Raw genomic sequence first — 26,073 nt, 5'->3', positions numbered from 1 at the left:
CCAGCACATGAAACACTATGAAATCTCTGCCCCAGGATCTTTAAAGTTCAATTTACCAGAAAAAAATTCTTCATATTTAAAAACACCACTATGCTTTTAAATATCCTAATCTCCATAATTGAAATGTTCATCTTTAAAAACTCTGCCCGAGAAAAACTAAGTCCTAATTTTAATAAATTAATTAAGACTTTAAAGTACCTAATTTTACTAATCTACAAAAATATACAAAATACAGATACACTGGGACATAACACAGATTAGCAGTACTCAGCAGCTTTCTGTATACAATATAAAGCCATCATCTTGCAGTATCTGCAAATGAATGCTGGGACCAACAGATTTACAAAAGGCAGATTTCTGAGCTAACAAGATAACTAGAGTAGCTCAGCTACATGCAATGAGTTGTGTCACGGTGAATCTCGAGGTCTCAACTGAATGATTCAGTCAGAAGTGTCTGCACAGTAGACCTCAGGGAACTGCAGAGGTCCCCAGTGCAATTCTAAGAGCCTGTACACTGTACAGTCTATTCAAAATCTGAATAATCTTAATATGTAGCTGACTGCAAAAGAGAACTGAGTCTACTTTTCAAAGAAGACTTTAAAGCCAAATGTATAACTTGTATGTTTTAGAGAAGCTAGGAAAAAAATCCACTAATGACATACTTTAAAAGACACAATCCTTTATTTTTTTTAACTTACAACAATGGAGGCTCGAAGAGGTGAGTTGATTGGCAGGTAAAGAGTTGAATAAAATGTACCATCAGGCAACTCTCGGGTTCTACATTTGGGAGCTAGATGAGTAAACGGATCACTTGGTAATCTAGCACAGTATCTGTGAACAAAAAGAAATCATAAAGCTGAATATACAATGAAAAATAGAAAAACTTGTACTGATATTCACAATTGAACTTTGATTTCTCATGTCCCTCTTCCTGTTCACTGGATTGGCATTTCCATGTGAAGTATATACTTCATTGCTTCAAACTTTCAATAAGATACAACTGAGAACTTGAAATTGATGTGTGCAACTAGGGAACTACACTTTGTGTGTGCGTGGGTGAGTTACTGAGGACTAAACCCAGGAGTGCTTACCCACTGAGTCACATCATCCAGCACTTTTTTATTTTGAGACGAGGGTTAGAGGGCTCTCACTAAATTGATTAGGGCTTCAAACTTATGATCCTCCTGCCTTACTTAGCCTCCTGAGTCACTGGAATTACATGCATGTGCCACCACATCCAGCTGGGAAAAGTTTTAATCTTACTTTAATTTAAACTGAACCTCGAATTTAAATAGCCATATGTGTCTAGTGTGACCATTTTGCACAGCACACAAAGCATTCTTCTGAATCTGTGAATAGGAAATATTGCCAGCGTTTGCTCCTTAGTAATCTTACATTTGCCAGCAACTATTAGGATGTAAAAAAGACATCAAAAAAAGGACACAGATAGCCTGACGTAAGAGCATCAAAGCAAGAAGAGTAACAGAGCAGCTGAGGAAGCCAGGCCCAATTAAGGAGGGTGCTGGAATGACACCAGCCCTGAGAAGGTACAAAGTGGGCGGTCAGGGCACATCACAGAGTGGGGAGACTGGCTCCAGGCAGGCTGACAGAGCACATAGATGTTTATGTTTGAGGACCACAAAACCAGACTCCTCACCATCAGAGAAGGGAGGTACAAAGACAAGAAGAAATCTAGAACAAATCCTTTAGTGTCACATGAAAGTAGACGTAACAAAAGATAGGTGATCAGAAACAGAAGTAAATGGAGGCGTCAACATGCATTTGAACACAAACAGATATGAACATGTACATAATGTAAACAGGCAAAACAGCCCTGTCCACTAAAAAGTCTGGCAACATTAACACCCTAGTGTCAATGAACACACCTATGGTCCAGATCTTGATTTCCACACACAACTCATTCTCCACTAAAAGAAGCCAGGGCCCATGGAAACCAGCCACAGGATCAGGGTTGGGGCAGGAATCTATTCCATTTGAGACTAGAACATCTTGTGCCAGAAAAGAAGGAAGCATTCAAGAACAATGGTGACATGTTTAAAGACAGAGAAGATAGCTTGAAGGGTTCCCATTGGCCAAATTGGAATTTTTGACATCAAAATTTATTTTACCTCTGAATAAAATTTGTTCTGATATATATCTAGGTATGTATCTGTCTTTCTTAATTCTTAGACATGATATCAGCTCAGGACAAAGTAAATTAGAATATATTCAAAAATATAAATTTATTAATAATCTTGCTTAATCACTAATGAAGTCAACATTAGCCAACATTTATAGGACAAAACAACAAATCTCAAGATTTAGAAAAAATCATCACATCTAATAAAATTATCTAATTAAAAGAAGCATGTTACCATGTCAACCTTATCAATGACTATTGCGTATTTATTACAATCCTGCTTTTGCATGAAAAAAACAACTTTTCTGACATCAAAATATTATAACTCATAATTGAAGACTGATGATTTCAAAATGTAAAAAAATAAATAAATAAAAATCATACTTAACAGGCTGAGACTTAAGTCTTGCAATACTCACACGTTTCCACACAAATGACCTGACTCCATACCTATTGATGTGTCCAATGGCTGTGTTGATTGTTACCCGGGGACCCCCATCATCAGGCCTCAACACATACGGTGGGAAAACATCGTCATCATCCACAACAGGATCAACATCAGCCTCACCAGTATCAACAGACTTGGAACATTTGTTTCTCAAAATCTGACATTCAAAAACAGAACTAAGATAAGAACAAATGTCTTCTCTGACATATGCGAGTTGTCTTTCTCAATACCCACAAAGCTCTGTTAACGGGACATATCCATCTCTCCTAAACATATTTCAAAACTCTTTAAGTCACCTGCTAAAGAGAACTCTCATGCAGAATCCATCCCAGCTCTAATCATATGGAGACACATGCCACACAGTATCAGGTCTCACGCACACATGACCACCAGTGTTGCACAAATGCATATGCATTCCTCACCTCCCTCCATAACTTACGAACAGTAACTACCTTGCACCCTCCCCACATCCTTCCCCAATGATCCCTATGAACATTTTCATTAGTATTTTTTTTTTCTTCCTTATTGTGAATTAGCACCCACATATTAGAGAAAACATTCAGCCTTTAGTTTTTGGGGACTGGCTTATTTCGTTTAGCATGATATTCTCCAACTCCATTTATTTACTGGCAAATGCCATAATTTCATTCTTCTTCAAAGCGGAGTAATAGTCCATTGGATACACACACACACACACACACACACACACACACACACACACACCCCCACACACATTTTCTCTATCCATTCATCTATTGAAGGACACCTAGGTTGGTTCCATGGGTTAGCTATTGTGAATTGAGCTGCTATAAACATTGACATGGCTGCATTTTAAGTCCTTTGGGTGTAAAGTGAGGAGTGAAATAGCTGGATCAAATGGTGGTTCCATTCCAAGTTTTCTAAAGAATCTCCATACTGCTTTCCATAGTGGTTGTACCAATCTGCAGTCCCACCAGCAGTGTATGAGTATACCATTTTCCCCACATCTTTGCCAACATTTATCATTGTCTGTATTCTTGATGACTGCCATTCTGACAGGAGATGAAATCTTAGTATAGTTTTGATTTGCATTTCTCTAATTGCTAGAGATGTTGAACACTTTTTCATATATTTGTTGATCAATTGAATTTCATCTTCTGTGAAGTGTCTGTTCAGTTCCTTAGCCCATTTACTGACTGGGTTATTTGTTTTTTTGGTGTTAAGTTTTTTGAGTTCTTTATATATCCCAGAGATTAATGCTTTATCAGTGGTTCATATGGTAAAGATTTTCTCCCAATCTGTAAGCTCTCTCCTCACGTTATTGTTTGTTTCCTTTGCTGAAAAAAGCTTTTTAATTTGAATGCATCCCATTTATTGATTCTTGATTTTACTTTTTGCACTTCAGAAGTCTTGTTAGGAAGTCAGATCCTAGGCTGACATGGTGAAGATCTGGGCTTACTTTTTCTTCTATTAGGCACAAGGTCTCTGTTCTAGTGCCTAAGTCTTTGATCCACTTTGAGTTGATTTTAGTGCAGGGTGAGAGATAGAGGTTTAATTTCATTTGGCTACATATGGGTTTCCAGTTTTGCCAGCACCATTTGTTGAATAGGCTATCTTTTCTCCAGGGCATGTTTTTGGCACCTTTGTCTACTATGCCATAACCGTATTTATGAAGGTTTGTCTCTGTGTGCTCTATTCTGTATCACTGGTCTACAAGTCTATTTTGGTGCCAATACCATGATGTTTTTGTTACTATAGTTTTGTAGTAGAGCTTAAGGTCTGGTATTGTGATGCCTCCTGATTCACTTTTTTTGCTAAGGAGATTGCTTTAGCTATTTTGGGTCTCTTATTTTTCCAAATAAATTTTACAACTGCCTTTTCTATTTCTATGAAGAACGTCACTGGGATTTTAATAGGAATTGCATTAAATCTGTATAATACTTTTCATTGGTATTTTATTGTGAACTTCCAAACACATCACAAAATACTAATGGGTCTTTGTAATAGATATTCTAAAATTTCTTGCAATATATGCATTGCAACCCCTTGATCACACTATTCTCTGTGGATAAGTCATTTTTATCTAGAAGACACCACATTAATTTTTTGACTTTACCTTTTCAATTGCTTTGTAGGTTTTCAGGTCTTCTTCAAAACTTTTTCTTTTGTCTGTATCTGCTAACATAATGTAATTAGAGATCGGTGCCCTAGCTCTTCCTTTAGATTGAACATAGGATCGATACTCTGTGGGCAAATCAAAACGAACCACCAAGTTGCATTTTGGAATATCAACACCCTCTTCTACAATACTCGTTGCAATAAGCAGGTTTGTCTCATGTGCTCGAAATTTCCTAAGTACCTGAAAAAAATCCACCAAGAAAAGCAATTCTAAGAAATTTTCTCAAGAAAACAATATAATAACAATAATTAATAATGTCCATGTCTGACAAACACGCTGGGAAGCCTAAGTAAGATAAGATAAGAGCATCACAGAAACCCATATGCATGGCTACATGGACACAGAAACTTTAATGACAGGAGTTTTCAACTGAAAATGAATGGAAAATCAAAATGCCTTTCTACTTTTGAGAAGTACCCATGTCACAAATCATAGCAAGCAAGTCTTCAAGTTGAAAGGGCTGCCTTCTTTATTGATAAGTAGGTCTAACGAACTAAGTGACCAAATGAAACCACTTCTAGAGTCCTCTAGCTATTCTGATTCTGCATGCTGACACTTCATGTCTGTGAGACCACCACTAACATCCCACTGTGTGACAAATGAAACGGGGGCACTACCTCCATTATCAAAACTGCATCACTGAAATCGCTAATCCACTTAAAAGTTACAAGCAGAGCATTGCTTACCTTCTAGCACGTTTGGAAATTTCCCATTTAAAAAATCAGAATTGATTAAAATAAATCTCATGTGAGATTTAAAATCTTATCACTCCCCAGTCTGGGGTAAGTGAAATAACAACGTAGTTGGTTTTGAGACAGTCACATCTATTTGTCTTGTTCTGGACTCCCTGAGCCCTGAATACTATAAAAAGCTGTGATAAAATGCCTGTAACAACAGTTAGTCTGCTAAGTTTAACTTAAATAAGAACTTTAAATACAAGGTTTTTCTTATAAGCCTGAATATGGTATTAACTTTCAGAATCTTTATAATGCTGTCTTCTATATTCAACCTTTAAAAGCACAACAAATTTTAAACTAAAATCTACAAAATATAGTATTATTTTTCAAAGTATTCAACCAAGGCAGGACTCCAAATGGAAAAAAAAAGGGGGGGTGGGGAGGCTAGGGTTGTAGTTCAAAGGTAGAGAGCTTGCCTAGCATGCGTGAGGCAGTGGGTTCGATCCTCAGCACCACACAGAAATATAAAAAATTGTGTCCACTTACAACTAAAAAATAAATATTTAAAAAAAGAAAACATTTTTCTAGGAAAAAATTTCAGGTGCTACTTCCTAGCTATACGGAGCCAAGGGGAGTTACGGTTATCCAGGCTTTATTCTTTCTGTGAGATGCAGCTGTGACATCAATCCAATAAAGGAAAATGAACTGGTTGACAACAATGAAGAGACTAAACTGAATTACCAGACGGCTATTCTATATACCACCATAGAGCACCTCATGGGACAGCTGTTCTATAAATAAACAACTGTCCTCTATTACAGAGAAAAAGAAATTGCTGGAGAACTCTGAAGAAAGGAGTTGCTACAGCAAAGTTTGTCTGTATTATGTTCTGAAAATTGCTATTGTATGGCTATTTTGATTTAAGTTACCTCTTCCTGTTTTCTGAACTCTGCTTCCATCTGTTTGTTTCGAGGCTGATTCTTTCCAATGCCATGTCCAGTTATAAAGTTGCTGCTGATATAAGCCAGCTCTGGATCCTGTTTGCCAGCTTCCTTTATCAATCTAAGAAAATTATACACATTTGGAAGTTAAATACTGCTGAGGGAAAAACATTTAAGCTTTTGTTTTTAAGGTCTCCTTTAAACTAGAAATACATGTTCAGTATTTTTTGCCAACATACCAGACAACAGTATTGTTTTTTTTCTTTCTACCTTGCTTCAACAGAAATCACTGCCACACGTGTCTGTGGACCAAGTACTTACAATGCCATGCCTGAGGCTGACTTCCGCTGACAAATGAAACGGGGGCACTACCTCCAAGTTTTGATTGGTGAGGATGACAGAACAGGAACTTGGTCCAGAGTAGGCCCAGAGTAGTTAGAGAGAGACATAGTTCCTTGCACATTTTGGTTTCAGAACTAGACTTCTGAGGAAAGACACACTTGCTACATGACGGGCTTTGGCAGCCGCCATGCTCCTTCCTCTGTGACAGTGCTCACACAGAACAAGGACTGCCAAGCCTGACACCAAGCAGAGGGACTCAGACCCCTTTCCATGTGGCAAAAGAATTCTAGCCACATGTGGAAAACGACAGTTGTTTCTTTTCATCTTCCCCAACACCCTGCATCTCTAGGAGCAGAGCTCTTGGGACAGAAATGCCTGGCCATCTCAATCCCAATACCTTCTGATACCCAGACAGCTGACCGGCATCCGCACAGCAGAGGAATGGCCTTTAGTATAGCAATGCCATGAGGTTCCCACCCTCCTCTCTTGAAAGAGACCCCTGAGCTGTGATCCCCTTCCTGCCTGGCCCTCTGTATTAACCTGAAATGCCAATAACCTAGAGCTGGCCTTCTGGCTAAGACATGGAAAGAGCTACAGGACAGGATCATATTACATGGGCATCAAAGGTTAACAGTTAGTGCTGCCATTACAGCTATTTTGGAAATACCCATATTCAGAAACTCAGCACACAAGATAAATGGTTCCACACCTGAGGTAAGTGATTCCATATGGATCCTCTGAAGTCATACATAGTATAAATTCCTAATAGAAAATTGCATTTTAAGTCAGATCTTTTTTGTTTTGTTTTGAAATATGTGAAAGAGGTTAATATCAAAGAGCGGGAAGAACTGAGTGGCCATCCAGAGGACCTCCACCCACAACCAGCAGAACACTGTGTGTCCAGGTGGCTCAAGCGTCTGCTCCACAGTCCAAGGACTTAAAATGTCCAGAACCTGAGACTTCTTTATTATATTCCAAGGTCCTTCATTTAATTATTTTATTATAACTATGATGCCAGTAACAGAGAACAGAATTACATTCAAACAAATAGCATTCCTAAAAGTCTAAAATATGAAATAATCATCTTAGAAATAACATGTAGATCCAAATTTTACTTTATATAAATAAGCATCATTTTGAACATGGTAGGGGTTTTAAAAATGCATTTAAAGTTACTCTAAATTAGGCAAAGAATATACCTGGCCAAATTTCTAAATCGGGTACACTTCAATTATCTGAAAAATAGAAACACTAACATAATGAATTTCCCCTTAATGACACACACATCAATACTGCAGAGAACAGAAAAAACAACACCCACATTAAAAACATCTTGGAAGCAATAATTAAATGTCACATACCTATGCTATAACATTAAGAAAAGACAATGATTCCTCTACTGGATGAATTTAAGGGATGGCCAACCATGTACCAAGATAAAGCCACAGGCTACAAGGGAAACAAGTGTCCACAGTCCTCAGGGAGTTTTTATAAAGACTAACAAACTACCTAGAGACTTCGTGGTGCTGGGCGTAGTGGTGCACACCTTTAAGCCCTGCAATTGGGAGGCTGAGAAAGGATGACTGCAAGTTCCAGGCCAGCCCAGGCAACTTAGCAGGACCCTGTCTCAAAACAAAAAATAAAGGGTTGGGGATAGGGCTTAGAGGTAGAGCACCCCTGGGTTAATCCCTAGTACCAAAAAAAAAAAAAAAAAAGAGTCAGTTGATTTTCTTGTTATCATGGACTGGGTCAGAGAAAATAGTGTTTTGATTTTTCAACTGAGTTTATATGAATTGTTCCACAAACATGCTGCTTGATAAACTATACTGTTCTCTGGTGCTCAGTGCTTCTCACACTATAAAGAGTACAGAATCAGGTTTTCAAAAATTCTCCAATCCAGAGACTAATATTTTTGAAAAGTTCTGTAAAAATGCACTGATTAAGAAAATAAAATTGCCAGGTGTGGTAGCACATGCCTGCAATCCCACCATCTCAGGAGGCTGAGGCAGGAGGATCACAAGTTCAAAACCAGCCTCAGCAACTTAGTGAGGCCCTAAGCAATTCAGTGAGACCCTGTCTCTAAATAAAATATAAAAAAGGGCTGGGGATGTGGCTCAGCGGTTAAGCACCTCTGGGTTCAATCCCCAGTACCAAAAAAAAAAAGTAAACTTAAAAAAACATTAAAATTAAAACGCCTATTTTATTATATTTAGTAGACATAAAATTACCATCACACTGCTTTTTTTTCCCCCATGTTTATTCTTGACTTCTTGATGCAACTCTGGGCAGAGGGAAGACCGTGCTGTATTCACATTCCCATTAGACTGGAGTCAGTATGAACCCAAGCAGAAAATATGTAAACAAAAACTAGTAGATTCCTTTTAAAAACATGCAGCACAGACAACTATAAAAGAAAAACTTTTTTCAAAAATACCTGAAATTTCTACCATGTACTTGAAATACATCATAAATAAAACCACTAGGAGAATCCTTTACTGCTTATATTTTCTTGTTAGTATGAGAAAACCAAATACATTTCTCTATGATCTTATGAAAAACAAAAACCAAACCCATACAAAAAACCTATCCCTCTCATTGACAGCCACAGAACATCATACTGATGCTACATTCCCCAAATGTGTCCATAAAAAACTTAAGAACTAATATCACTATGTGACAGGTACATAACAGCTTTTTTATATACACTTTTATTAACAAACCAATAAAAAGGTAAGTATTAGTACTATAAAAGATAAAAAAATTTCATAAAATATACCTCTGAAAGGCAGGCAGAAGTAAAAGGGTCACAGTTCTTTTGGCAAAATGGGCAGGAAAAACAAGAGTTTTGCATTTTTATATTTAACATTCCCACATATGAAGTAACCCATAAACCCCTAGTAAGGTAAAAAGGGTAATGAAGCATCTTATTACCAAACAAGGAAACACTCAAAAACACAAAAGGATAAATGCATGTTAAAGGGACACAGGAGCTCAATGAACTCCCGATGGCTAAAGCTGCACTAGTGTGTGCAGCAAAACCATAACCGTATGAATTAGAACCTGAAGTCTAAGATAAACTTGGGTCCACGCTGATAAAAAATACATGTTCTATGAAACGCTTGGAAATACTCCTTGAGACTGGCCATGCTTGTGAAAAACAAGGGAAGACAGGGAAACTGCAAACAGACCAGAGGACACTGGGGAGATGCGACAATAATGCATATGACACCTGGGATTAAAAAGAGAATGGGAGTAGAAAAAAAGCCTAATGTTTAGTAAGGACCAAGGTGCCATGTTAGTTTTCTGTTACAACAAATGGTGACATGTTGACAACGGGAGAAGCTAAGTCTGGGGATGAACATGGGAACACTGTGTACCATCTTTCCAACTTTTCCATATATCTAAAACTATTCCAAAACAAAACAAAACAAAAAATTAGGAAAAAAAGTGTGGAGGGGTAGAGACAGGATGTAAATTACTTGGGTTTGTTCAATGCTAATATCCCACAATACTAGTAAATCACAGGATGAAAAAAACAACACTTGGTGACCAATCGGGAACCATTTTCTGCCACTTGATATCTGTTAATTTTGGCAGGATCACAAACTGAGTCTTGGTTTCTTCATCTATAAAATGGTTAAGAACACCTATCTACCTTCCTTCCTCATGGTGTGCTGTAAAAAAAAAAAATTAAGCATACTTAAAAGTAACCTATAGAACCCTATATATGCTAAAAGGAAAGCCATAAACATGGGGTGAGCACATACCTCTACTACACCCAAAGCAGCTGAGAACGAGCTTTCCCATCAGAAGAACAGAAAACTAGATGGGCACGGAAAGAGCTTACACTCCCATGAAACTAGCCACCAAAAGAGGGTTTTCCTCCCATTAAACTGATGGAAGGAAAGAATCTGGATTTCAGGAAGTTTTTCTAAGCTTATTAAAAAGCTTACTGAAACAAGACTTCTATTGTACATTTAATTAGCTGCCCATAAAGTCAACCCTCAGACTGCTCTTGATTCATCCTATAACACTAAATTCCAGCCGCATTTTATGAAAGCTGATCACAATTAATCTGATCCTTAAAGTCAATAGGAAGTAACTGATTGATTCTGGATAAACCTTTCCAGGCTAATATTCCCGCAATGAAAACTGACACAGCTCTACATGAAAACAACATGCAGATCGAGTCCCCACCCCCCACCACACAAGGCAGTTGTAGGGGACCATACAGAAATGGGAGAAGGAAAATAAACTTGCATCATTCTTCTTTCCAAGCCCCAGAAAATTACCCTAGAAATGCCTTTTTCCCATTCTAAGAAATAATCCCTAGTCAGTCCTGTGCAGGTCTCCTGGCCATCTTCCCACTGGGAAGCACTGGTTTCCAGTGTTGTGAGGCCCAGGGGCATGATGATTGTACAAAGAAATGGAAACTAGGAGTTGGGATATTAGGATTCTAGAATTGTCCTGCCACTAACTAGCAATTTAATGTAGAGCAAATCACTTTTCCTCCTGGGGCACTTTCTCTTTTTTATAAAAATAAGTGGGCTGGATTAGATAGTCAACGAGGTCCCTTTCCAACCTTAAACTTCTGATTTAAAGGTAATTCAGTACCTAAAGTTATTTTATTTCATATTCATCAGAAAGTTCAGGCTCAATTGACTACAAAAATTACCAGACTGAAAACTGCCAGATGACTACCCTCGAGTCCAATTTCTCGTTACTCAAAAAAATTTAAAACCCCCAAACATTCAGAAGCAGTTAAAAAAAAAAAAATCCCAAATTACCTCAGGAAACAAAGCTTAATTTTTCCTCAGAGATCACCACCTGCAGAAAAGGCTCTTAAGAGATCAACTCTAGCCAATTAATAGATTGCATAGAAAAGCTGATTGTCTTAAGTACAAAATATGGACCATTTTTTGGCCGAAAATAATAGACTATCCATCCACAAACTAAAAGGACTACATGTTAGGTGACCATTTAGCACAAATTTAAGTATAGTTCTTTGGCTGGTCTATACTCAGGAAAAACTAGCCTTTATTGAAGAAGGGGAAGGAACTGGAAACCATAACCTAAAATGCAGGTTCACTGTCTCCTTTGCTAATATTCTCAGAATCCTTCCAAACATTATTCTCTTCTAACTCAGAAGATTTTAACCCATAGTTGATAATCCAATTCATACTGCAAATCTAGTTCTCAGTTTTTCCACTGCCTCGTTGAAAGCACAACTCATAACTATTTAGCACGCTGAACAAACAGTCTTGCCTCAGCTCCCATACCACAGCAGTCAACCCAGAAGATTCCTGTGACCTCAAAAAGGGTTGGGACTTTCCCCTATCAAGCAAGCAATTCTGCAGCAGCAGACACCAGGGGGATACTCTCTAGTTTAATTTAATTCTGACACTATCTACCTGGGTATGGTCAGATCCTATAGGTTGGAAGGCAAAGCCCCTAAGCCTACTCCAGAACTTCAGATGCCATAAAGCCCCTGGTGGTTTTACCCCAGATGGCTTCTAGTGCTAGAGTGATCCAGAGAAGTCGGGAACACTCCGGTTTACCAGTTTAGTACAAAGAACTCTGACAGGAGAAGAGATGCCCTGGAGGAAGCCTATGGTAGAAGGCAGACCTCCATCCCTCTCCAGGCTTGCTACTCCAGGAGTCTGCATGTGTCAAGCTATCCTGAAGCTCTCAAGACCCTGTCCCTTGGTATTTTTATGGAGGCTTCATTACAGAGGCATGAATTGACTAAATCACTGGCTGTTGGTGACCAACTCAGGTTCAGTCCCTCCTCTTCCCTGCAGGTTGGGGTAGGAGTAAAAGTCCCAAGCCTCTAATTTTGCCAGTTTTTCCAGGGATCAGCCCCATCCTAAAGCTATTAAGGGGCTGGCAGCCATAAATCACATCATTAGTATACAAAGAGACTTACGTATCACCGTGAAGATTCTAAGGATTTTAAAGAGCTGTATGCCAGGAAATAAGAACAAGACTAAAAAGCTATTTCAACATATCACACTAAGGAAAAAATTCACATTAAAAAAGTCACAATACTCAGATAAAATTTATCCTAAAATCCCTTGAAGGAGAAAGCTTGATGTGAAATGCTTAACACAATGGCTAATATTTAATTAAAGGTGAATAAATATGTGAATTGAATCTAACAATCAAATACAAAACAAGGAATACTTACTGAAATATTACTTAATCTATTTCCCTATTTTAAATCAGAACAGATTAACATCCCCTTAAAGACAAAACTCTTAGTCATGTCAAATGGCCTTAAAAGATAGCAATTGTGTTTACAAATATCGCCTCTGCAATGCCAGCGGTGTTTCAAGTGAACAACTTGTTGACAAAGGTCACCTAGACACCACTCAGCTGGCTCTGGAGCCATTTCAGCTGGAGCCTCACAAGGCGAAAAGGTGCTTTGTTCTACCTGGAAGCAAAGGTTAACCCTAGAGGTTTACCTGTTTAGGACAACTGCTGTGTATCTTCTTTCCACAAAAATAATTCCACATAAAATATTGGTAAATGGAGAAGGAAAATTTGTCTCTGGCTTCTCTTTTTCTTCAATTTCTTCATCCTCATCCTCATCCTCAGAATCACTCCAAGACACATAATTGTCCTGGTTCCTGTTATTGTACCACTCGACACTTTCAAACTGTTGCCGCTCATATGGTTTATATTTGCGCAAGATTTCGAGCAGTTTTATTACTTTAGGAGTCACAAATCTCAGGTCCAGCGAGGCAGGTGAGAAGTGCTCTTCACACAGTGCATGGATTTTCCTCAGAAAAGTGTCTGTAAACAATAGGAACTTCCTGTGCAGCTCCTCTTGCTCATGTTTGATGTACTTCTGAAGTTCCCTCACCATCATGCCAGCTACTTTATCTGCACACCAGGGTCCCAGAACTACCAATACTGCACGACAGTCTGACAGAATCTACCAAAAAAAAAAAAAAAGAAAATGCTAGGCGATATATCATGGCAGCATTTTTACCTGGGTTTAACTAGGACTTAAATCATTCTCAAATGCCCTTCAAAATCAATTTATCGCACCAATATAAATACTGAGGTTAACCCCTTAACTCGGGGGGGGGGGGGGGGGACGACGGACAGACCAATGGTCTTCTTAGCTTCTGCTATTTCATGTATCTATGCATAGAACCATCTAGGCATAACATAAAGAGAGAAGATGCAACTGTACCAAGTTAATGAAACCTAGAAAAACTTAACTTTAGATCTGTGAAATTAGTTAGGACTACAATCGAATCATTTATTTCTTGCCAAATTATGCAGAACTATGTAGTAGAGCAATTTTTCCATCAGCAACTTTTGCTTTTCAAGAAGTAAGTAGCAAAACAATTTTCCTTGAATTTTATCTATGTACACCATTCCTTGGGTCTTATGTAAATATTCCATTACAATGAATATTAAACAGAGTAAGATTATGGGTGAATTTTGGCCAGCCGATAGCCCAGTACTTCTGGTTGTAAAGGTGAAACTGTTCCAAACTCACTGTACAACTGTTCTCTGGAATTATTTCAATGAAAATACCACAACTGCAGAGTTCCTTATCTTTAAAATCCCAGCTAAATCTAGAGTCTGATCTTGGAATCTGCCCAGAGTGCCATGCCTCACAACTCCAGCTCAGAGTCCTTACAGCTAGGTTATCACGGAGGAACTGTTAGTTCTACACACCAAGCACAAGACATGCTGAACTGAACATGGACTTAGCAAGAATTCAAAAATTTTTTTTAAATCTGGGTATCGGCACAGTGGTACATGCCTGGAACTCTAGCTACTCAGGAGGCTGAGGCAGGAGGATCACAAGTTCAAGGCCATCCTGGGCAACTTAATGAGACCCTGTCTCCTAAGAAAAAATAAAAAGGACTGGGGTATAGCTTTGTGATAGAGCACCTCTGGGATGAATCTCCAGTACCAAAAAACAAAAAAACAAACAACAACAAGCAAACAAACAAACACCACAAAAAAGTCAGCATGAGAGAAAGTACAACCCATATTCAATACAATACCAATATCCAAAAATGGCTGCCAACTCTTAGGACAGTGGTCCTCAAGCTTCAATGCATCAGGATCACTGGTGGGCTTGTCAAAATCAAAACTCGGTTTTGGGGACCACATCTAGGTTAATTACGCAGGTGGAGAGGGGCACAACTTGCATTTCTAACAAGCTAGGGAATGGGATATTAGTACCACCCATGTAGAACTCATTAAGACCACCTCCCTAAAGGTTCTCTCTCAAGCTGTACTACTCAGCACTCAGGATGACAGGCTTATGTCCAGTCGGACACCAGGAAACAATGGGAGAATTCCTATGTTTAAGGGTTAGAGCAGGAACTAATTCACCTGAACAAAAACAAACAAAACAAAACAAAAAATTGGGCTCACTCCTTTCACTTAAATAACCATGCTTTGGAATCTACCTCATCCCTTCAATCAGGGAGGATCAGGCTTAAAAATATACATATCTGGCCAGATGCAGAGGTACAAGCCTTTAATCCCAGCTTCTCAGGAGGTTAAGGCAGAAGGATGGATTTAGGGACCAGCATGGACAACCCGGCAAGAACCTTTTTGAAAGACCTGTCTCCATATAAAGTAAGAAGGTCTGGGGAATTGTAGCTTAGCAGCAGAACACTTGCCCAGCATGTGTGAGGCCCTGGGTTCAATCCTCAGTACCACAGAAAGTTAATAAGTAAGTTTAAGTAAGTAAGTAAGTAAATAAGTAAATAACTATCAGGCAAACTCAATCTTCAATTCAACATGACATGTTCAATGAAAAATGTCCAAGGAGATGAGACTTTAAACTAAAATATATAGAAAGTAGCCTCTTGTTTCTAAGAAGCATATCTTCATTTCAATATTATAAACAGAAGTTTTTTCATTACACTTTGTATTTGCTTACCTGTTTAGAAATTAAAGTAGAATCTCTTTCTTTTGAATGTACAGATATATTACAGTCATTGATAAAATTAAGTGCTTCCTCTAATTCCATCAGCAGTCTTTCATAAAGCCCACTTCTGTCAATAAATGGTCCACAATCTACCACAATCTCACATGGCTGAGAAGTATATCTTTAAGATCAGAAACAGGTTGTCAATGTCACGATTAAAAAAAAAAAAAAAACTTTTTCTAAAACAAGGACAAGAGTATAGATATTAAGAAATATTCTAAAATGATGGCAATGATATAAGTCTATAGGTAGCTATTTTAGTATTTTTCTGTATTACTCAATTTCTCCACAGAAAATGTGTAACATTATTTGCAAACTGGTAGGTCATTGTTTATAATACATTTTCCAAAGGAAGGGAAGAGGAGGGAAAAAGAGAACACAAACCAGGCATCTACTACAATGTGAGCCTTATGCCAGAACCTGGCCTAACCTCCATTTTAATCCTCACACAGGATTATGAAGGAAATGAGAGTTCGAAGGCGTTCAGTGTTTCTACCAAAACTCAGGATGGCCTTCCTCTGAAAGACTCTTTCATTCAGGCCCCACACTTTTCCCCAAACACCCTCTGCTTCATTTTTAAAAACCAGTAGGACATTAGGACCCACGCACGACTAACTAGTTTCAGTTTGTATCTCCACATGGGCCAGAGGCCAACTCACGGAGAGCCTTCAGAGTGGCACTAGAAAGTGCCTTTTATCTGTACCACGTTGGCCTGTTAAGGTCACAAGGAACAATGGCATAAGGCTGGCGTTCAAAGAACTCTGTGGATAGATTTCATTATCATCCCAGGTTTTTCTGGTTTTGTTTTGGGGATTAGATTCCATCATTTGTTCCCTTAGTTATCAGCCAGAATAAGAAACAAAAAATGTTCAAAGTACTCATGAACTCATAACAATTCCTTTTCAGAAGTTGAAACAGAAAAGGGGGGATAAGTCAACGAGGGAAATTTCTGAAATTAACATTTCCAAAAGTCAATTTTAATTTTTAATGTATCCTCATAAAGGAACCCCCTCCTGGCCCCCAGTTTTCACTCATTTCTGATTTCTTTGGCTCTGTCCTGCCTTTCATAAACTATGAATGGCATGATATCCTACCAGCCCACACAATTATTTCACTTCAGAAAGACAGTAAAGACCTATTTAAATACTATACTCTTCACTTAACCAAAATCAGAATGTACACTTAACTCAAGTTTGAAAAAATAGGTAAATTAAAAGCCACAAACATTCAAAAATGGCTGCAAACTCCTAGAATCACTTAGTAGCTATTACTTAAATGCTCTAATAGGCTCCTTCTCCCAAAAACTTCCACTACACCAGGCCAAGCAAAAAAATTCAGGTCTGAGAAAAGCACACTTTTTCTTTTTTTTTTTTTAATATATTTTTTTTAGGTGTAGATGGACACAACACAATGCCTTTATTTTTATGTGGTGCTGAGGATCGAACCTGGGTCCCGCCCGTGCTAGGCGAGTGCTCTGACGATGAGCCACAATCCCAGCCCCAGCCTTTTACTTCTAATCACAGCTCACACTCAGGAAACTCAAAAACAGAAGAGCCTAAAGGCCACAGGTTTGTATTTCATACGCATTTGGATACGTCAGCCCAAGATCCAAACTGTTATCTTTCCCTCTTAGTCTACAAAGAGAAATTCCCAAATCTCTACTAAATGCCAGGCACACTACATGTGACAGTGAGTGTAATGTAAAATGGCACTAACGTGATCATTGAAGAATCCCATGAAACCACTGTCAGTGCCATTTTACACTACAGGGAAGTGACCAGCCTGAGATCGCACAGCTTACAATTAGTGGAGCAAGAAATCAAACCCATGTCTGATTCAAATCCATAACCAGAGAAATCAGTCTTTTTCTATTTATCATAACTACCCTAAAAATCACAGTTGGGCTGGATATGATGGCAAACACCTGTAATCCCAGTGACTTGGGAAGCTGAGGCAGGAGAATAGCAAGTTTGAGGCCAGCCTCAGGAAATTAATGAGGCTCTAAGTGACTCATTGAGACCCTGTCTCAAAATTAAAAATTCTTAAAAAGGTCTGGGGATGTGATGTGGTTCAGTGGTAAAGTGCCCCTCAGTTCAATCACCGGTACCAAAAAACAAAATCACCACTTGGTAATCTACTTAGGCTTGTTTAAAACTTTATGAACTGCATTAGTTATAATTACCTAAAAACCCATTTCCCTACTAATTTATATATGTTTTCTTCCACCAATGTAAGCACATCATTAAGGTTGTGTGTGTGCATTTCTGTGTGTTTATTACTGAAACTCAAAATAGTAACCTCCTCAAGGAGACAACCCTACAAATCAGAAACAACATTTTTCTCAGAAATCTGCAAATCATTTTAAAAACAAAAGGGTGTTTCTAAATATTTTAGGAATATTGCTCAATTCTCTCAAAAAATTAATGTTCTTTCAAAGCATTCTATGAGACTCAAGGTCAGAACAACAAAGCACAGCAACAGAGGAGAACCTGTTTTGCTGCCCGGTCTCCAGTGGCCCCAGGGCGGGGAAGGCCTGATGCTCATGCAATGTCCTCTCTCAAGGCAGATGTGCCTTCACCTGCTGCTCTCTGGGCTAATAAGGTGAGTTTCTGGAACTGGCAAGCACTTACAAAGAACACTTAGTCTCACTCACTACTTTTAACAGCTGCCTGTTGGCAGACACAGGTGCTGTCCACCAGGCATTACAAAGGATACTAAGGGCTTACTATTAGACATAACCAGGCCTCTAAAGCCAAGCCAATTAGAAGTGCTTACCTGTCTAAGACCACCAGGTCAGTGGCAGTTTCAGCATTACTCTTAAGGATTTTCTCCAGTTTCTGAATCTTTTCTTCTAATTCCTCTGGATCACATTTCCCATTTAAAATGGAAGCAGTTAGTCCCAAAATTCGAGGACATGATGGACAATTTTCACAGAGCTAAAATGATAAAATACATATACAATGGTGTGAGGGGGAAGGAAAGAAAAAAAAAGAGAGAGAGATAAGTGTCACAGTAGAATGGATAGAGAATAGTGATGGGAGGGGAGGGGAGGAGAGGGGGTGATAGGGAGGGCAGCAGAATACAACTGACACTAGGATTGCTGTATGTACACACATGGATGTATGACCAATGTGATCCTGCAATCTGTACACATGGAAAAATGAGAATTCATACCCTATTTGAATCAAATGTATGATATGTCAAGATCATTGTATTATCTTGAGCAATTAATAAAAAAAATTGAAAGAGAAAAAAATAAAAATAATAATAAATAAATACCAAAAACCAAAAACCAAAAAAACCACTGACAAATACTAAAAAACAATTTGTCAGTGGAAACATCAATATACCAAGAACAGCAAAATTATAGAATTACTGTGGTGTGTTTGAAAGATCTGTTTTTTCAAAAAGTATATCAGATGTGCTACAAGATTATTATATGTAATTCATTTGCAGTATAATGTTTAAAACATTATAGATTTATAAAAACATCAATAATCAGTCATTCATTTACTGGAACCAAGTTCTCCATATTGTTAACTAATATTATTAGCTTTTATACCTAAAAGTAAAGCTGCATATACTCAAGTTTTGTGAGGACTGATAAAAAGTCTAAAAATTTACCTTCATAATTTCTCGATAGGGGTGATCCAGAATGGCAAGATGACACTCATCAAACACCAACAAGTTAATGTCCGACAGTGATAAGAAACCATTTTTCAAAACATTCAAGGCGACATAGCAAGTCATAATGAGAACCTAAAATAAAATTGATATTAATACATCAATATGCCATTTACCTGCTTGGATATACTTATGAGATCAGATCACAGAGCCATTGCATTATATGTGAGGAATAAGAAATTTTTTAGTTGAAAATTAGAACAAAAATTCTAAATGTATAGAATTTCATTCATTGGAACCAAAAAGTAAATTAGGAAAAAAAGGGCAAAAAATTATGAGAAAAACCTCCTGATAAGAGAGACCTTCTTAAGGTTCCCATAGCTATATCCTCACTGATAAAATCTGTTAATTTAGTTAAATCATAGAAACATTTCACATGGCTTCTAAGTCTCCCCCCACAGAACTGATAAGTTTGTCTGGAAGTCCGAATGTCTGTTCATAGTCTACAGTTCTGTGGACAATAGGGCTTTATTTATAAGGCTTTAGTCCAATATGTGAGATAAAAGTACGCTATGGGCTGTTTAAAGTTAGTTAGGAAGCATCTCTTAATCACTCTATGTCACCAGTGTCACACACAAAAGGCCCTCAGCATAGGCTGGCTACTTGACAAAGCATGGATCTCAGAGGGAGTATCCATCAAAGATCCAAAGCCCTCAACCAAAAACTTTCTCTAGTCAATACATTTAACTAAAGAGCAGTCTCCTGAAAGCAGGTTATCTGCAAGTCAGAAACAGGTTACTCGAACTTGTGTCTTTCAAGTAAGTAAAAGTCAAGGAAAGCAGTTTCTTTTCTACATATTAAAAGCAACACAAATTAGTAATTTGGTTTCTTTTCAGATGAGCCTTACAATGAAAGAAAGAGCCCAAGGGCTGGTCCCTAGGCTGAGAAGCAGGAAAGTGAAATTTTCATACCTAATCCAGACAATCAAGGCTACAGGTCATCTTGTAAACCAAGTCAAGTACTTGTAGGATTTATAAAATGAAATTTCTCTACAGGTCTTACCTGGTGCTTAGTAAACTCTTGGTTCCATCTCTCTTTTGTCCAAGACGCATTTACTTCTAGGTTTGAGTATTCCCCAACCTTGAGATCGGAATGAGTTCTGACAGCTGACACTTGTTGAGCAACCTGGTTTGCTGAGTACAAATACAACACACTCCATGTAAGTATAAGAAACTTTGCTTCATTGGCTTTCTGGTCTACTAATGATTGAGACAGTCACAGAAACACTCATGGTCATCCATCACACTTATCTACCAGTTTTTAAACAGCCCAATTCATAATCACAGTGTCAAAATCCCCTCCAACAGGCTCTTAGCTAGACTCCCCACCCGGCCCTCTGCCACTCACTCCAGGGGCCCTTACACCACCTTGCTTCATTATGGTAGATTCCCTCCAACCTCAGACTTTCCCTTCCAGGCTGGAGTGGCAACCACTTTAGATCCACCCTTTCTGCCCTCAACAACACCAGGCATTTTCACCAAGAAATAAGACAGTCTCATGTGTACTCAGAACAGATCTATGCTGACAGCATCAAAAGCTAGGATGAGGAGTGGCAGTGGACCTTCAGGAGTCTATTAGCTTAGATGCATACTTGATATTTTTAATTTTGATATATAATCTCAAACATATAAAACCAGTATTTTAAACTCATACTGAGTATCTAAGAGCATATAACTTTCTTCCTATAACTGGGCATAGCCAAATCACAAATCCAAAAGATATCCAAGCATCTTTTAACATATTTTGTGAAGCTAAAACATAAAGGATGAAAATGACTATAACAAATTATGTTCCAAAAGTTAATTCGTTCAAAAGACATACAACAATAAAACAAATCAGAGAAATACTATAAAGAAAATATTTCTGCTAGCAGAGCTTCAACAAGCACATTTGTCACCTTCACCTTCAATACCTTAACATCCACAGAGATACTCTGCTCAAACATAAAACTCTCTTCCAATCTCTTCCACACCATTTGATAAAATAAATTTTTATTACCAGAGTTGACCAAGAATACGGTCCTTTTTCCATTTCTGTTGAAGTCTCCCCTGATCTGATAGGACAGCTCTTTAGTGAGTAGTACTGCAATAAATGTCTTCCCTGAGCCAGTGTTCAAACAGACGATGGTATTATGATCCAGAGCTGCTTCAAGCAGTTCAACCTAGAAATACGGTGGAAAACAAGATTATACATTTCCTAACCTAAGGACAAAATTTAGAAAATTAGATTTTTAAATTAGGAAAGTTCAGTGTTTTCTAAAATCTTCCTCTAGTATTTTTCCCCAAAATAAACTTTCTACACCTTTATACAAGAATAACAGAGGAATAAAATGCCTGCAATACATAACTGTGCTATATAAATAGATGCTGAAATGGCATTTAATTTAAGAACTATTTTTGCACAGACTACTTCGGTACAATAATACAACTGACTAAACTCACAGTAACTGTGCTTCTGCCCATGTACAACTGAGCGCTAGGAAACCAACCTCAGCTCCTGCCCAGCTCATTAGGAGAGACACGCCCAAATGGACATTAAGGAACAGTGAGGTTACAGGGGGATGTGGGGGTGAGGAATTTCATAAATAGAACAAATCAATTACCCAGCAGACGTTAGAAAAGAAAAGGACTATTAAGAACAAAAGTGTTTCAAATGAGAAAATTAATCAGAAGAGGGAGGCTTGAAAGGGTAAATGAGTTTTATAAGTTGTGTCAACTATATGCTAATTTATTCCATTTTAGTGAAAAATGCTCCAGTATTAGTGTTTTCATTAGTACCTGATATTTTCTTGGCGTATAAATGTTATCATGAATTGCTTCTTGTTGCCATGGCAGTCCAAAGAAAGGACCCATTGGTGAGGAAGCAGGGGTCATGAGCTGCAGGCCTGCCATGCTGAGGGGTTGCAAAGCAGGGCTTTTCATTCATCCAGTGTTTCTTTCATTGCATTTTTGTCCTAGCACAGCTTACTATAAAAGGGAAAAAGAATACCATTACACAACCATGCAGGGTTAAAACAAAAGAAAGCATGGAAACAAGAGAAACATCAGAATATCACTCCTAGGGGCCATTTCAAACTCTTCCTAGAGTTGTTTTAGTTTTCTCTTGATCTAAGAAGATCGTTTTAAAAGTCAAGCATTCTATATGTGACCCAGCAAACCTCTACTGAGAAACTTTTCTAAAAGAATGAATCAGACTTCTGCACAGTTGTAAGTACTTGAACAGGTGTTGCTGTATTATTACTTAAAACAAGAAATAACTTTAAAATCAATTCACTGAAAATTAGCTGAATGAATTATGGTGTAGCTACCTGTATTCTAATTCTTAAATCCATTAAGATTATTATATTACTGAAATAGAACATACTACACCTTTAAAAGCAAATATGCACAGCATAATGCCTTATTAAAGATACTTGTATATATAACATGTAAATATATACAAATATATTATCAGTAAATATCTATGATGTTATTGATAAGATAACAACACAATATAAGGGAAGGACTTAATACTGTGCCCATACCACAGAAGAGATTACAACACCTCACCCAATGATGTCATTTTATCAAAAGGCCATGAATGCAGATGTTCACTCAATTGACAATCTACCACACTACAGAACTGACCGATGATTTAGATAAGTATCTTTAAAACTATATATACCCCAGATAAATTAAAGAATGCCATTCTGTGAAATGAAAATTTTTTCAAGTTACCTAAGCACTCTTGCATATGTCATAGTTTTTACACAAATTTCATTATGTAAAATGATAAAGTAAAAATTGAGTCTTTTTTTTTACAGAAGGCTAGGGTTTCAAATCTGTGTGAGAAAGTTCATCAATAGGCAGGACTGACTTGCCTCTTAGATGGGTATGTCCTCCCTTACCCTGCTTAAGGGTTCAATGCTGTCACTCTGAAACTGAAAGGAGAATCCAGATCTTCTTTCTCTGACAAACAAAACCTGTGATTCTTCCTAACATGTTAAATTTATAACCAGGGTACAAAAATGTGATTAAGTTGTTGTACCTAATCCAACAAGAAGCCTCAAGTATAGTTTCTTTCATGCCTAGGCACAATACCAAATTCGGATTGACAAAAATTCAACATCCAGGGCTGGGGCTGTGGCTCAGTGGTAGACCACTTGCCTAGCATGTGTGAGGCCCTGGGTTCAATTCTCAGCAGTATATTAAATAAAATAAAATAAAATAAAGGTATTGTGTTCAACTATAACTAAAAAAAAATGTATATATATATATAAAAATTCAACATCCAGCCAGTACAAAGTGCCATCTCAAGGATGTGGCTTGGGACACCTCATGCTGCAGACCACAATAGGGCAGGGCCTGCAGAGCACAGGGGTCTCACCATCTTTCTCAGAGGAAGGTGCAGGCACAGTAAGAGTGCTTCGAGAGGCATTAACAAGCCGTTATCTTCCCCAGATCAAAAAACTATGTTCCTTATGAGAAGTAATCTGCTCACTAGCTGCTGAACCAAAGCCCCAATAGCCACTGCTTCTGCCCCACACCTGGCATCTACTTCTTCAAACCCCCCAGGCCCTCGAGACATGCAGTTCAACTCTTTTCTCAGCAACAGAGGCTAAGAACCCCATGCAGAAGTCTAGTTCACCTAACTCCCAGAGACCAACATGCCACTCTGAAGGTCCCAGACTAAGGCAGGTGCCACCTTCTACCCCCTCATCCCCACCATGTCCTCTGATACCTCTCTATCCTTCATGACTGCAGCTGCACCCTATCCAGGGCTGTGTGCCCATTAATGCCTGACACCTCACTTTTCACTCCACAACACTAAGCCAGGTCTGTGGAGGACATGGTGGGACGTGTCAGAGAAGAGCCCAAGCTTGGTGAGGGAAGATAAAAGGAAGCAGAAAAGAGGGTGGTGCCACAGTGCCAACCACTCTCCCATTCCCTCCCCCATCCAAACACCAGGTGCATCCAGGAGCCAGCTGTGTCCCCTCGTCTCTATGGTACCCTTTCTTCTCATATAGACATCATATAACAATGATATATAACTCCAGAAAAATAGTCAACAAGTGTGAGTAATGTTGTTTTTTTAAAGGGGAAAGAGACTATATTCTTCAATAATGTCAATGCCAAAAAATAAAGAAAAACTAAGAAAATGTTGGGATGAAAGAAAGCTCTAAGAGGCATGAAAACTAACTGCTGAAATATCTAATACACGGGATCTCACACTGAAGGAAAACAGTGCCATAACGAACTTTCTTTTACAGTTGAGACTGCTTAAAGATGAAGAGTATGATACGTTGGAAGAGTGTTTTGATATAGTTAACTGTTTATGATCAGGCTAATTAACCCATCCATCTCTTCGTATAGTTACCATTTTGGGGGTAAGAATACCTAAAAGTACTCTCTCAGCAAATTCTAGTGTAAACGCATATAGTATTATTAACTACAGTCCTCACCTTGTACTTAACATTTCTAGAATTTAGTCATTCTACAAAACTAAACCTTTGTATCTTCTGACTGATACCATCCTTTCCCCCCAGCACCCTAGTAACCATCATTCTCTGCTTCTAAGAAGCCTACTAAAATCCTCCATTTCAAGAGAGATCATGCAGAATTTGTCTTGCTGAGCCTGGCTTAGTTTACTTAGCATACGGTCCTCCATGTTCACCTGTTTTATTGCAAATGGCAGGATGTTCTTCTTTTTCAGGGATAAATATTTGTGTGTGTGTGTGTGTGTGTGTGTGTGTATTCCCACTCATTTGCTGACAGACACTTAAGTTGTTTCAATATCTTGGCTACTGTGAATATGTTGCAATCTATCTTCAAGTGCAGGGATCTCAGAGGTATTCCTTTCTTTCATTCATTAAGGACATTATTGAATCCATTTAAAATCTTGTAGAGAACAGCAATGTTAAAATTCCTGATGCTGATAACTGCACTGTAGTTCCTTATTCTTAGGAAACCCATATCAAGTATTTAGGGGTAAAGGACCATGATGTATGGAACTTGTTCTCAAATGATTCAGAAAAAGAACGTACATGTAGACAGATAAGTACAGGCAGAAAGCAAACGAGGCCAAATGGGTAAAGCACATACTGTCTTGTTTTTATTCTTGCAGCATAAACCTCTTTCTTCATTTTTTGAATAATATGCCTGTGTACGTGTGTGTACATGTTTGTCTGTTGACAAATGCAAGTTGTGGCTTCAATTTTGTGAATGATACTGCCACAAAAGCCAAACAAAGGGTGATAATCTCTTAGTAATACTTATCTTGCTCATACAGGATATTACCGAGTCCCTTCTTAAATTCTGTTTTGTAATATGAACAAATACTTCATTCCTTTATGTAGCCAAAGGCACAGTTACAGTGGATCCTGGAGCTGCATCTCGCATGCCCACTGTGTACTTCCTCCACAGGTACAGTCCCTGGCTCTGTGCTGTCTCAGGCAAGCAGTAGCTCACTGATATCACCAAGGATCCAGTTTCTTATTTTTCTGCTCTCATCCAGACCAATCCACAGGCACAAGACTCTTCCTTGGCCAGAGAAACGGGGTAATGCTAAGCCACTGACAAAAAGTTTAGGATTTTTTTAGGATTTGATGGTTGAGAAGAAATTCATTCTTTCCCTATGAACACAGTTTAAGAAATTATAACAGTGTCCCATCTGCTGCAGAAATCACCCTACACACTAGAAAAGGTCATGAAGGGTCATGAAGCCAACACTGCAGAAG

General features: G+C 38.3%; 1 protein-coding gene across 6 annotated transcripts in view; it reads right to left on the bottom strand.

Annotated features, from left to right (window-relative positions):
- Positions 1-26,073, bottom strand: part of Dicer1 (dicer 1, ribonuclease III) — a 69,922-nt gene that overhangs the window by 24,318 nt on the left and 19,531 nt on the right. For 4 of the 6 annotated variants that reach the window (XM_076849703.2, XM_076849706.2, XM_076849702.2 and 1 more), the window contains exons 2-12: positions 22,136-22,324; positions 21,357-21,519; positions 20,361-20,491; positions 19,299-19,433; positions 18,450-18,610; positions 15,627-15,795; positions 13,171-13,643; positions 6,353-6,485; positions 4,684-4,926; positions 2,591-2,745; positions 699-831 (exon numbers count right to left, since the gene is read on the bottom strand). In XM_076849703.2, coding sequence (XP_076705818.2) covers positions 699-831; positions 2,591-2,745; positions 4,684-4,926; positions 6,353-6,485; positions 13,171-13,643; positions 15,627-15,795; positions 18,450-18,610; positions 19,299-19,433; positions 20,361-20,491; positions 21,357-21,519; positions 22,136-22,279 — 2,040 coding nt within the window. In that variant the 5' untranslated portion in view covers positions 22,280-22,324. The remainder of the gene's footprint in view (positions 1-698; positions 832-2,590; positions 2,746-4,683; positions 4,927-6,352; positions 6,486-13,170; positions 13,644-15,626; positions 15,796-18,449; positions 18,611-19,298; positions 19,434-20,360; positions 20,492-21,356; positions 21,520-22,135; positions 22,325-26,073) is intronic. The other 2 variants (XM_076849704.2, XM_076849705.2) reach the window with 1 other exon arrangement.

The sequence above is a fragment of the Callospermophilus lateralis genome, chromosome 3, assembly GCF_048772815.1.
Source record: "Callospermophilus lateralis isolate mCalLat2 chromosome 3, mCalLat2.hap1, whole genome shotgun sequence".
NCBI classification, from domain to species: Eukaryota; Metazoa; Chordata; class Mammalia; order Rodentia; family Sciuridae; genus Callospermophilus; species Callospermophilus lateralis.
This window is presented reverse-complemented; position numbering and strand designations above follow the sequence as displayed.